This window comes from Morone saxatilis, unplaced genomic scaffold, assembly GCF_004916995.1.
Source record: "Morone saxatilis isolate NCDOM2014 unplaced genomic scaffold, NCSU_SB_2.0 Contig14, whole genome shotgun sequence".
Classification (NCBI taxonomy): domain Eukaryota; kingdom Metazoa; phylum Chordata; class Actinopteri; family Moronidae; genus Morone; species Morone saxatilis.
This window is the reverse complement of record NW_023339696.1, coordinates 10,051,458-10,065,216: the sequence shown is the minus strand read 5'-3', so window position 1 is coordinate 10,065,216 and position 13,759 is coordinate 10,051,458. Positions and strand designations below refer to the sequence as shown.

General features: G+C 43.4%; 2 protein-coding genes across 6 annotated transcripts in view; both read left to right on the top strand.

Moving 5' to 3' along the window:
* The window catches only part of LOC118322804 (GTPase IMAP family member 8-like), a 5,248-nt gene extending 765 nt beyond the window's left edge, over positions 1-4,483 (top strand). The window contains exons 2-6 of the mRNA XM_035654624.1: positions 141-863; positions 1,611-2,324; positions 2,405-2,526; positions 2,614-3,277; positions 3,378-4,483. Of these exons, the coding sequence (XP_035510517.1) occupies positions 141-863; positions 1,611-2,324; positions 2,405-2,526; positions 2,614-3,277; positions 3,378-3,661 (2,507 nt within the window). The 3' untranslated portion in view covers positions 3,662-4,483. The remainder of the gene's footprint in view (positions 1-140; positions 864-1,610; positions 2,325-2,404; positions 2,527-2,613; positions 3,278-3,377) is intronic.
* Positions 4,484-5,012: 529 nt separating this feature from the next.
* LOC118322805 (far upstream element-binding protein 2-like) lies at positions 5,013-13,406 on the top strand. Of its 5 annotated transcripts, none has more exons than XM_035654627.1 (18): positions 5,013-5,143; positions 6,117-6,219; positions 6,380-6,439; positions 6,658-6,694; positions 6,853-6,905; positions 7,033-7,104; positions 7,196-7,253; positions 7,529-7,700; positions 7,898-7,996; positions 8,086-8,184; positions 8,270-8,372; positions 8,525-8,646; positions 8,899-9,192; positions 9,477-9,592; positions 9,680-9,768; positions 10,127-10,333; positions 11,215-11,425; positions 11,522-13,406. In XM_035654627.1, the coding sequence occupies exons 1-18, from the start codon at positions 5,015-5,017 to the stop codon at positions 11,535-11,537; spliced, it is 2,040 nt and encodes a 679-aa protein (XP_035510520.1). In that variant the 5' UTR covers positions 5,013-5,014; the 3' UTR covers positions 11,538-13,406. The 5 variants fall into 5 exon arrangements, with proteins under 5 accessions (XP_035510520.1, XP_035510521.1, XP_035510519.1 ...); XM_035654628.1 differs by having other exon boundaries at positions 7,514-7,700; positions 11,215-11,402; XM_035654626.1 differs by having other exon boundaries at positions 7,514-7,700.
* Positions 13,407-13,759: the final 353 nt, after the last annotated feature.

The following is a 13,759-nucleotide window of genomic DNA, read 5'->3' as shown; positions in this document are numbered from 1 at the left end:
GGAAGCCAAGTGATTACATTACTGAGCCACTCCTGCCATTCAGATATGAAGATCAATTAATCAGTGGATTCTGCAGAAAGGACACTTTTGTTGTTTTATATATTTATATTTATGTAAAGAATATTGTATCTCTCTTACAGGACAAAGTCATCACTCTCCAGGGCTGAGGATTGTGTTAATAGGTGCGAGAGAAATAAATGGCAATTCCAGTAATAAGAGTGCAACTGGCAACATCATACTGGGTGAAAGTGTTTTTGACACCAACAGAAGAACTGCCCAGAGTGTTGTGAAGCAGAAGGAGGTCCATGGCAGACAAGTCGCTGTGGTTGATACTCCAGGCTGGTGGTGGCACTACCCACTGGGAAACACCCCAGAGCTGGATCAGATGGAGATCAGGAACAGTGTCCATCTGTGTCCCCCAGGGCCTCAAGCCTTTCTACTAGTCATTCCTATTGGTTTTGCGTTTCCTCAGATCTACAAAGTATCATTAAAGGAGCACTTGAAACTCTTCCATGACGCAGTGTTTCCTCACACCATTGTGCTGTTTGCGGTAGATGGTCCATATAGTCGTGAACAATTGGAAGATGAAATCAGTTTGTGGTCAGACTTGCAGTGGGTTCTTAAACAATGTGGAAACCGCAGACATGTTCTCAATGTCAGAAACCGTCAGGATAGCACTCAAGTCATAACGCTTTTCAACAAAATAGATGAAATGGTTGCAAAAAATGCTGGAAGTCACTATTCTGTTGATAGTGCTGATGGGAATGCTCTGAGAGAGAAGATGGAAGCACTGGTTGAAAGGGCATCAAAGAGGGTTGCTGAAGTGCAGACAAAGAGAAAGAAACTCAAAGCACTGATTGAAGGTGAGTCACACATTACTTTATAAACACTTTAATCACAATGCTCAGCCCTTGGTCATTTGTACAGCAGCTTTTGTTTGAATGAATGCTCAGTTTTTATAATTGTGTCATGCATACAACTAAGCATATTTGCTTTAAGATACCATTAATTTATATTTTTGCCTGGATTTTTATTCTTTTTAAAATATGAACACATAACATAAACCACAGTCTTGGTGTTGATGTTTTTTTTAATAATTGTGAACAGTAAACATAATATCGCACTAAACAATTTACACTTGGTGCTCTCGGGACAAATTATGAAATAGTGGAAACCTAAAACCCGACATTTCTGTGCTGAAATGTATTGTTTCTTGTTATCAACCAATAGCTTGATATCCGCCTCTGTAAATGTTAATTAGCTCTAGAACCAACATAGACTGCTTTCTTATCTTCAGACCTTCATTTTCTACAACAAAAAACACTTATTATACTTTTACTGCTGGAGAAATTAGAACAAATACCAACAAAATAATCCACCTTAGTTATTCCTGTAGAGATACAGCAGCATATTAACCTCCTCATAAATTGGTAAGGGAAGTTCTTTGTGAGAACTATGTGATTTACCGCACATAAACACCTTATTTATTCTATGCTCTGACATTTTGATTAGACGGTCACCTCTCATTTTCAGTTGATTTGTTTGGGGAGATACTTTAAAATACCATCATGATACACTAAACTATATTTTTGGTTCCTTTTTCTGTGTAGGTGGCAAAACACCCCCAACACATTTAAGAATAGTGATGGTTGGGGCACAATGGTCGGCCAAGAGCTCGGCAGGCAACACCATCCTGAAAAAAAAAGCGTTTCCTGTTCATCACAGAAGAACAACAGAGTACTGTGAAATAAGCCACAGCGTGGTGGCAGACAGGCAGCTCACAGTGGTAGATTCCCCTGGCTGGTTCTACAATCAAACCCTCCAGGACACCTGTGCGATGGATAAACTTGAAATAGAGAACAGCATGCATCAGTGCCCTCCGGGACCCCACGCAGTGCTCCTGGTGGTCGGCCTGGCATCCGCATTCAACGCATCGTACCAGAGAGCAGTCCAGGAGCACATGAGTTTGTTCAAGGATGAAGTCTGGAAGCACACGATCGTTCTGTTCACCAGAGGTGACTGGCTGGGAGTGAAGACTGTGGAAGAGCGCATAGAGAGTGAGGAAGGTCTGCAGTGGCTCATGGACAAGTGTGGGAACATGTATCATGTCCTGGACAACACAAACCACGGCGATGAGACGCAGGTAACGGAGCTCCTTGAGAAGATTGAAGAGATGTGGGCAGGAAACAAAGATCCTTATTATGAAGTTGACCTGGGCCGTGCACAGCAGTTGGAAGCAAGGAAAGAGGTCACATGCAAGATGGCTAAAAGGATCAGACAGACGACTCAAAGACAAGAAAGAATATTAAGAGAGTTGTTCAGAGGTAATCAAATAATACATTCTCATATTGTTTATGATACATTTGGTAATTTACCTTTTATATGATGAAAAACTTCTTTCCAGGGGAGAGGCATAAAAGCAATGACATGAGGGTCGTACTTCTGGGGAGAAAAGGGTCGGGGAAGAGTATGCTTGGAAACAGGATCCTCTTTAAAGAGCTATTTGAAAAAGCTTGGATGAAGAAGGTAACACAATATGCTGCCTAAACTGAAATATTCAACCTAGTGTGATTGCTATAACTGTTTGGATTTTGTTTGTTTACGTCTGTGTAGGAATTCCAAGGTCAGAGATTAACCTCGACCTGTGTAAAACATCAAAGTAATGTTGCTGGAGTAAATATCTCAGCCGTTGAGGCACCAGGCTGGTTGACCGAGACGATGACACCCGACTGGCTCAGACGTGAAGTTCTCCGCAGTGTGTCCATGTGTGCTCCGGGGCCCCATGTTTTTCTCTTGGTTGTTCCCATTTCTAAAGCCTTTACAGATAAAGACCTCAAAGCAGTGGTTGACCTCTTGAGGCCATTTGGTGAGAGCGTCTGGAGACACTGCATGGTGCTGTTCACCTGGAAAGACTGGCTCAATAACAGCTCCATCGAGGAGTACATCGCCACGGAAGGCCAAGACCTGAAATGGCTCGTGGAAAAATGTGGAAACAGATACCACGTTCTCACGTGCAATCGTTTTTATGACAGTTATCCCGTCATAGAGATGTTCCAGAAAGTTGTTGACATGATAACACGAAACAATGGCCTCTGCTTCACCACTGAAGAAAACAAGCAGAAAGTGGTGCAGCGAGTGCTGACAGAGGAGCAGTGGAACAGTAGGCAGCAGGAGCTAATAGACCGGATGTTGAAAGCTGTAGCACAAGAACCCGAGGAACCAACCGTGCCACCTGTGAAGATGGCCGCTAGCTTAGATGGAGCCTTCATTCCAAGCAGTGAGTTTAATATAACCCCATTAAGTGAGAGTAACTTAATTAATACAGTTACCAGTGGTCATTGCTGTTATGACTTACACAATTCAACTTCTGTTTTCAGTGGGCGGAGATGTTCCCTCAGAAGTTGGAACATTTTGTTATCAAAGAGCACGCGCCAAGGTGTCCGAATGGCTGTGCCTTAAATTTGGAAACTCTGATGTAACCTCCGGGCTTGGCAGCACGAGCACCTCGGCCAGTCATGTGGAGAAGTGGGACGGAAGCCCTCTGACAGATGACAGTCATCAAACAACAAGTTGGTTTTTACGTGAGAAAAGAACAGTGAAGTTAGATACTGTTCTCTGTGCCAAGGCCTCCACAGAGACCCAACGCAGGAACTCTTTATAAGCAAAACAGATGTTACACACAAGCAGGTTGGAAACAAAGTACATACAATGATAAAATATACTCCAGGAAATCTCTGCTTTCCAATCCAAACACAGCTGAATGCTAATATGGATCTACAGTATATCCAATGATACTGGGTTCTGATGGCTGAACAGCCCATTTACTGATATTAACCAGCATAAAGACGTTTTATGTTTATATTAGAAACTGGTGTAAGCCTAGATCTACATTTAATCACTGAATGTTTAGTCTATTTACTGTAGCATGTCATAAAACGGAGTGGAAACAGTAGTAGCAGTGCTGGGTCACTTCTCACTGAGAAGTGTTTGTTTATGTTTTTACATCACTGGCCTGAAAAGCATACTGAAAATACTGTGAAACAGTGTCAAACAAGATATGAAAATACATAGTCATGCTGTTATATTAACCTCATTATCCTTTCCTGTAATATCTGTATAGAATCATTTAAACGTAGAGGATGTGAAAAATAATAGTGGCTATGCTGTTGCTGCAGGCTTATACTATGACATAACATGTCATCTTCAATAAATATCGAATACGTATCAAGAGATACCTTATGTTCTGTGTTATTCCACCAGTTATGGAGTTACGAAGATGATCTCTCAGAACAAAGTTGGAGAGAGTCACTTACTGTAGGCCACTGTAGAGCGCCAAGATGGAGATACCTGTAATTCTGCAATGAATTTTTAGCCACAAAACAGTGCTGTATATAACTTTGATGAATCTAATCTGTGGTGAATGGAGAAAACGCAGTGTCATTTGTTGGTTTTCATAAATATAATAAAGGTTTTACAAATTAAATTAATAGTGGTATAGTGTTTTTGTTTTGTTTAGTTTTTTTCATTGTTTTATTATTTTTTAAAACATAAATAAAATCATTCAAACACGTCTACCCATGCTGTGCATACTGTACATACTGTCATATCCACATACCTTATGCAGTTATATAAAGAAACATGCAGGTAAATATTTATTTCAGCATCCTTTGCACTCTGCACTATTGTTTACTATCTACCAATGTTATTGTTTTTGTTTGTATATATTATATATATGTGTGTATGACTGTACATAGTAGTTTATGTCTTATTTGTGCTTATTCTGTGTATCTAGTATATCAAAACTGTAACTTGTCTCTGTTACCGTAAAAACAACTATGATTACATATAGCTTGTAAAAAGAACGCGAATGAACCTCCCCGGCTCCCGTAGTGTCTCCGGCGCTTTTCCTTCCACCGTCAGTTTCTTGACTTTCCTTCCCACTCCTACGTAGCTCTGGTCCCGGATCGCTGCCCCCCCTCCCCCCCCCCCGTCTTCTGGCTCACACCATGCTCACATGTCGGAGTACAACGCGGTGCCGCCGCCCGGGCCCGGGGCCTCTCTCGGCGGACAGGCGGCTCTCGGGAACGGAGCAGGAGGCATCAAAAAAGATGCGTTCGCGGACGCGGTGCAGCGGGCCCGGCAGGTGAGGGGATGTGTGTTCGGAGGGAGGGGGGTAGCTGAAAGTGAGCCTGAGTGCTAACAGTGTTACTGGTGACACCGTCTGACAGCTAACGCCGTTATTTCCGAGGTGACGGTTGTTAACGGTTGTTACCGGTTCTTAACGGTTCTTAACGGTTCTGTTGAGCTAGTTACGTCATGTCAGTTGCTAGCTAACGTTAAAACACGATATCTGTTTTCCGCTCCACAAACACACAGTGTGAACGGGGCGTTATAACGGCGGAGCAAAGACATAAAAACTAACTTATAAAGCGAGATTATCAGTGTGTGTTAATAACTTAAAGACTGTGTAACTGCTGCTGTGAGCACCAGTGGGGTGAAAGCCTCGGAAGGACCATTTGTTGTGGGTATAATGGTGTAACTGGAGCCACAGACAGCCATCAATCATCCTTTCATTAATCCAAATAAGTGTTTTATTGCTTTGATGAGGATTGTTATGGTTCTAAACAAAGTACAGTGTTTCCTAAACAAGTCTTGCATCCAGTCTTCAAATTACGTTAAACATTTACACATTAAAGTATCCTAAATATTTCAAATATTAATATATAAATCAGCGTCATATTATTTAACAGATGTAACCTTCTTACAGGCCATAACGCACAGACAGCGTTACATCAGTCACCTCACAAAAACATCATGAGATTGACGAGATACGCTGAATAAAATAGAATAATAGAGAATATAGACTGAAGATTGGACCATAATGTTAACTTGATGTATTGAATAGTTAATTTACAGTGTTATACTGTAATGTGCTGTACGAAGGAGCAAGTCAAGTAGATTTTTGCTGAAGACTTCACAGTCCTTACGAGACGCTCGGCCCAGTGTGTAGCGTGTCGATGGGTTGTTGACGTGTGGGCTCGTTTGAAGGGCAGAGTTGTACACAAGTTGTTTTTCATAACTCAAATGTCATGGTGAACTTTGAGCTTGTCTTTCAGATTGCAGCCAAGATTGGGGGTGACGCTGGACCTCCCCTGAACAACAACACAGCGTCAGATGGGTTTCCATTCACTGCACAGAAACGACAACTGGAGGATGCAGGTATGGTGACCGCGGCTCCTCGATCTACTCTGGCTCGGGTTGTACATCGCCTGTTTTGCACGCTTGATGATGGCTTTAGGTGCAGAAGCTACTAAGTTCTTCACAGACACTCCCAACACACCCAGTTACAGCAGATGTGTGTCATTTCCTCACCTGACAGATGAACCTGAGAGCAAGAAGCTGGCTGCACAGAGTGACTTGGATTCAGCCAAAGCACTGTGTGAGTTCCTACCACGATTTGATGCTTTGTGACGTTAATCCCTCACAGCTAACAGTATTTAATACAGTTTCCAGTTGTACAATATTCCTGTTTCAGCAAGTTGTCCAACACTTCCCCCCCCTCCTCTTTCTGTGTCTCATAGTCCATCAGTAATCCTAAACCTCTCCCTTGCTCTCTTTTATCACTCTCTCTTTCTTTCTGTGGATGTCCCACCTCAGCTATTGGTGCACAGCTAGCTGCTCTTGCACAACAAAGGTGAGATCTCATATCTTCTAGTTGATTGTGTATTATGTAGAAGTGTGGGCTCTTTGTATTTGTATGAGATTATAGCAGAGATTATAGCATTCCAGTTAGAGTCTACTATTGTGTGCTCTTTTTCCCTGTTTGTCGCCCGCGCTTGCTGATGTTGTCAGGCCCGCCTCCACCACAGAGGAGTACAGTGTACCAGACAGCATGGTGGGACTCAGTGAGTGCAGCCCAACTTGGATTTAGCACATGTTGATGCCAAACTCTCTGCCATATGAGACACAAGTAGATGCCACGAGTGTGACCTGCCAACAACACACAGTTTTGCTCTCTGTCTTTGTCCCCAGTTATTGGCCGTGGAGGTGAACAGATCAACAAGATTCAACAGGAGTCAGGTTGCAAGGTTCAGATAGCTCCAGGTACTGTTACAGTTATCCACAGTGTGCAAATTTCTTCCTCTTGTGGTTTTGAACTTAGTTACATTTGTACTCTGTGTGTGTGTGTGTCCAGACAGCGGAGGCCTTCCAGAGAGGAGCGTCTCTCTCACAGGGTCCCTTGACTCTATACAGTAAGTTTCAGACTTTATTCAAATCAGCTCATTGTCTTTTTAGATGGAAGCATCGGAAATGGTCACTAATGAAGTAGATTGCTTTACGTACTTGTGTCCACACATCACACAATTTGGCAGAGGCAAGGGCTGAAGGTTTTATTATAACCTACTGCTTAAGTCCATAAATATTACGTTATGTAATATTCGGTCCGTGTTACTTGCCCCTATATCAGCTTGATGACATGTTTTTGTACAATGAATGTAGAGTAACTGGTCAGCTCTTCCCCGGCTAGGAAAGCCAAGATGCTGTTGGATGAGATAGTGTCACGAGGGAGGGGCACCCCCCCTTCTTCTTATCACGAGTCCACCAACGGGCAGAACGGCACGGTGCATGAGATGATGATCCCAGCTGGCAAGGCAGGCCTTGTTATTGGCAAGGGAGGAGAGACCATCAAACAGCTACAGGTACATTGCATGGCTATTGCAGTCGCATCCTCTTGATGGGTGTGTATTCAGAGAAAGGTGAGATGGTTGAACTCAAATCGAACTGTACAAAAAAAAGGTTAAATATCAATTATAAACTTTCGTGAGCCAGACAAATAGAGATTTCTAAACTCCAGTAACGCCAGCACATACCGTAATGTTACTGTGTGGTGTTCCAGGAGCGTGCAGGGGTGAAGATGATCCTGATCCAGGATGCCTCTCAGGGACCCAACGTCGACAAGCCCCTGCGCATTATCGGAGATCCCTACAAAGTGCAGGTACATGTATAAAAACATCTCAAGTTCAAGATAAATACGTGATGCTGAGCTGCCACGTACAGTAACCACCCTGTGTTTTTCCTTTTCAGCAAGCCCAGGAGATGGTGCAGGAGATTCTGAGGGAGAGAGACCATGGCGGCTTTAGTGAAAGAAATGACTTTGGCTCCCGCATGGGGGGAGGCATGGATGTGAGTTTGTGTACGGGAGTAAGATTAGAAGAGGGATCATCTAACCGAATCTCAAGTTTACAAAAAACGTCTGCTTTCCACTCAGATCCCAGTACCACGACACTCAGTCGGAGTGGTCATTGGTCGCAATGGAGAGATGATCAAGAAAATCCAGAATGATGCCGGAGTTAGGATACAGTTCAAACAAGGTAGGAGCCGTGATCATTTTTTAATATTGCGCATGTGTTGATGTAATACTTTGCATGAATTGTTCATTCAGGTCTTGATTCTCAAGTGACCCTTCCACATGCGAATAAATGTCAAAAATATTGCTCAGTGCAGATTGAAATGTTTGTTGCAGATGACGGGACTGGTCCAGATAAGATTGCCCACATCAGCGGTCCTCCTGACCGCTGCGAGCACGCTGCCCAGATCATCAATGACTTGCTGCAGAGCATCAGGGTCAGGGAGGAAGGACAGGGGGTACGGATCTGACACACGCATGAACTGTCACAGTCTAAAACATGTTTCTGTTCACTCGTAAACTATTAGACGCAGTAAAAGATCATATTAATCATATTGGCAGCAGGCTCGAGGCAGATGTTTGAATCAGCCGATCTAATCTCGTAAAAAGCTAAATCTTAAAATCATCAACTTTTCATTCAATACAAACATTTACACACATATAAAGTGTAATGCTGTGGTACTGAGGCTCTGTCTCTCCTCCGTCGAAAGGGTCCTCCAGGTCCTCCGGGCATGCCTGCAGGCAACAGGGGCAGAGGTGGGGGACAAGGTGGTTGGGGGCCCCCTGGAGGGGAAATGACCTTCTCTATTCCTGCCCACAAGTGCGGGCTTGTGATTGGCCGGGGAGGAGAGAACGTCAAGTCCATCAACCAGCAGACGGGGGCCTTCGTGGAAATCTCTCGACAGCCGCCCCCCAACGGAGACCCTAACTTCAAGCTGTTTATCATTCGGGGCTCGCCGCAGCAGATCGACCACGCCAAGCAGCTCATTGAAGAGAAGATTGAGGTACTTACCGTTGTTGTTTTTAGTGTAGGAAAACCAAAATGTGGAAGCTGAGAAGAGTTCTCACCCAAACACAAATGATCACGTCTTGATTTTCTTAAGGTTACGTTTAATTTATTGTGTCCTGGCTGAGATTCGCTAATAGATACCACTACATTGTGCAGCTGTACTAGAGCCAGGTAACCAGCTTCTAGAAATCCAGATCTGGAGCTGCAATAATCGAGCCAACAAAGAACTAATTGGTCTCTGTACTTTCATATAATGTGTGATTATGTCTCCTGCTCCAGGGTCCTCTGTGTCCTGTGGGCCCGGGGCCAGGTGGACCAGGTCCTGCTGGTCCGATGGGCCCCTACAACCCAAACCCATACAATCCCGGACCGCCTGGGGCGCCTGGACCACCACAGTGAGTAGCTACAACCAATGGCTCCTCATGCCAGGGGGGGGGGATCCTGAGAGGTTTTAAATAATGAACCATTTCTTTCCTCCTCAGTGGTGGTCCTCCAGGTCCTCACCAGTACACTCCTCAGGGCTGGAGCAACACCTACCAGCAGTGGCAGCCCCAGGCCCCCCACGACCCCAGTGAGTCACATTTGACTTCACTGCCTCTCCTGGTTTTCAAAGCATCCGTGTTTATTTTTGCTCATTTTAGCATGCTGGCTGTCTTTACACGTCAACCCTACTGTGACCCCAGGCTTACTGTATACCCTCCCAGTCTGTTCAGATGAGTAATGACATTTTTTTTTTCTCAAACTGGGAAGGTCAACAGGAGTACTGATGGAAATGTTGTGATGAGATGCACCTGTCTTTACCTTAAGCTGCTCTGGCTAACCCTGTCTCTGTTTCCCCCCTGGTCTCCAAGCCCGGTCTCCAGGCCAGTAGCAGGGGCTCACCCTCACCCTATGAGGACCTCACCCCCTCCACCCTGCATCTTTTCTAGGCAAGGCAGCAGCCAATGACCCCAACGCAGCCTGGGCGGCCTACTACGCTCAGTACTACCAGCAGCCGTCGGGGGCTGTGCCAGCCCAGTACCCGGCTAACCCAGCTGGAGGTGCCCAAACTTCAGGGGACCAGACGCAGCCCGCACAGACGCCTGGGGGCCAACCAGACTACACCAAGGCCTGGGAGGAGTACTACAAGAAGATGGGTAAGACTGTCAAAGAACTCCATCTATAGTGTTACTTTACTTGTCCCTACATTATAAACAACATATAAATAATAATAAAAAAATGCAGATAATTTAATAATAATTATATATAATTATTTGTATATAACTTGTCAACATTCTTAAATATGGAAGCCGAGATTTTTTATTTTTTTTTATGCACTGTTATCTCGTGATAACGACTTATTAATTTGTTATCTCGAGATAACAAAGTTTGGTAATTAATTAATAATTGTTCGTCTTGATTTCAACCTACAAGAGTGCCACAGACCGGCTTCTCAGTCAAGTAAACAAACCAACGTAAAAGTGTAATTTACCCACCGTTAGCCTACAGCTACAAGCCAGCGGCGTACGGAGCCGTTCGTGGCAGCGATTATTTGATGAATACAACACATTATTAATTAATTAGTTATCACGAGAAAACAAACTTTGTTATGTCGAGATAATGAATTAATAAGCTGTATCACAAGATAACAGTGCATAAAAAAATAAAATAAATCCATGGCCGTTCTCGGCTTCCGTAGTTAAAGGTTCAATTATGATAGAATTATTAGGCTTTTACATGATTTATGATCTATTAATTAGATAACTGGTTCAGAATTTATTGTATTGTGGTCTGTATCTTTGCATATATATATAGTATTATCAAGAAAGGGTTGGTCTCTTGTTTTGTGCAGAAAAGAGAGAATATAAATTAATTAATTAATGACGGGCAGTACAACCCACTACCTACTCAAAACCTGATTAATATGTAGCGTGGAGCTGGGACACACCAAATGTTTGGTTCCCAAGGTCGCTGGTCTTTAAGTCATCATGAATGAAGTGGTGAGCTGGGTCATGTCTCTTCTGTCTGTCACCTCCAGCCCAGGCAGGAGGCTCCGTCCCTGGGACAGCAGCTGCAGCCCCAGGAGCAGCAGGAGGAGCAGCATCCACAACGGGGGGCCAGCCGGACTACAGCGCAGCCTGGGCCGAGTACTACAGGCAGCAGGCTGCGTACTATGGACAGACGGGACAGGCCCCTGGCCAGCCAGCCGCTCCCCAACAAGGACAGGTTGGTACAGACGACACAGGGAGGTATCTACCTGAAAGTAATACATTTCATAATTTAAGTCGATCCTTCAGCGGTTTTCACACAAAGGACGTGCTACCTCTCAACCGTTTGTGTTTTAGACGCAGTGAGAGTTGACGGCAGAAGGTCTACGATGCCGGAGAGAATCGGGTAGACGGGATGAAGAAAACGACCCCGAATTTGAGGCCAGAATTTAGCTTGTTAAGATTTTGTTGTTTTTTTTAATCTTATTTGTTGTGAGAGGAAACAAAAAAAAAAACGCTTCCTCACCTCCAAACACACCACCTGGACACTTTTTAATAAAAATGTGAACTGAACAAACATTCTAGTGCTTTGCTGCTGAAGGGAAGGGGAAGACTGATAACCCTGCCATGACAGGTACGCAGCTTCTCAAAGCCTCTACATACATTTATATATGCCGCTATGAACATCGAAGCCTCGAAGCGCTTGGTTCATTGCGGAGAAGACTGAGTTGCCAATAAATCTATCTCATCTTCCTTTTTCTTAACTCCTTCGTAAGACTTCTAAGTTCCATTTTTAAGGCACTTCGCTTCATACTCCTGTGTTCTAGTGACTGAATTGCACAGAGCTATTAAGACTATAATCATATTGTTATCTGCTACAGGTAATACGTCAGAGAAATCTTTTTTTAAAGCTCTTTTGATTGTTTTTTTTCAATTAAGTTGTCACATTTCCCTCTGCCGAGGATTGCATGGTGTTTCAACTTGCGTACATTTGGCTTTTCTTTTGCTTACGAATGTGTTCACTTACAGTATTTTGTACGAGTCAGTCGTTTTTACAGTGTACAAAAGGAGCTCTACAGCGTTGACTCGTGCATGTGGGATGACTAATAACTGTTGAAAGCCGCTAGAGGTGGATGATAAAACACTTGGAAGTGAGGCACCTGTGTGTAATGACGTGAAAAGTGTTCTGCAAGATAGAAAACAATTTGAGTTGTTTTGAGAGATGAAGGCGAAGATCTGGTCTTGCACCCAGATATTCACGTAAGGGTTCAAAAGTTTATGTTAAAATGGTTTAATTGGAGAGACTATGACCGGTATTAGACTTAATCCTGGAGTCCTAGAAGGTTGAAGGTTTTTTTTTTTTTTGCTCATTGGTTGCAGGGTTTATGCGCCTTACACCAGGTTATGCATCTTTGTTTTGGCCTTGATTCTAGCGGCTTCCTATTAACAGCCCTGCCATAAATACCCATCAGTGTGAGGAGTACTACACAGAGCAGTATGTCTGGTTTATGCTGTATTTGTCACACACCCATCTGCTGTTCAAGCACCTCTTTTGCCTCTCCAAATGTCCATTCACTTTTTGTTTTTGGGCACGCCGGCTTACTGTGGACCGAAGGCCCAAATTGAAAAGAAACATAAACCGGTTTGAACAATCCTAGTTATCTCGTATTAGCTCGTAATATTCAAAAGTGATGATCAGGCCTTTTTAAAGCAAACACATACTGCTAGTGGGCATTCACCTCGAGGGAACTGCATATCAATCCTCGTCACTTTGAAGTGTAGTGACTTCTCATGTAGAGGTTCTGTCCCCCTATAGTTGGTACAGCTGCAGGTTCCTCTACAATGGGAAGGTGTCACATAAGCACACCTTTAAAGTATACGTTTGAGCCATGCTGTGATTCTGTCTCATCTCAAGGTTGCATGTGATTGCTTTTTACTTTATATACCTTGGTTTTTAAGGCTGGCGACAAGAACCTGTTGATCTTTTGCCTTCCCCACAGCCATTGTTTGTGTGCAACATGATTAAATTTAGTCTTCCAATGTGTCCCACTTCAAGCTATATTGTATATGTACATATATTCAGCAATATAACGATGTTGGTTTTGACTTACAGAGATGTATCAGGTATGATTCTTGTATTCTGAATGGCAGCTGTGAGCCTGCTTTTGGCAGCAGTGTTGATATTGTTAATAGATGACCACCAGCAGCAATACTCTGAATTAAAAAAAGGTGCAAACGTCAATGACTTTCAAATGTGTGTTGAACGTTTTGTTGTCTTGTTTCTTGTAAAGTGTGTCCATAAAACGGCCCCGTCTGCAGATGTAACAAAGCAAAGCTGAGATAAATCACCACTAGATGTCACTATTAGTCTACTGTGACCATAAAACCATGTTACTGACAAGAATTATATTATTATATATGATAGGTGGATTCTGTGAGTCTTCTTTCAAACCGTCAGAAACCACGTCTGCGGTTTTTGTTCCAGTGTCATACATGGTATATTACAAAATAAGTAATAACTGATAAGTTATAAGTCACTGCGACTACAGTAAGTGTGTATGTATGTCCCAGGAAGTCGGTCTGTGTATCAGCTAA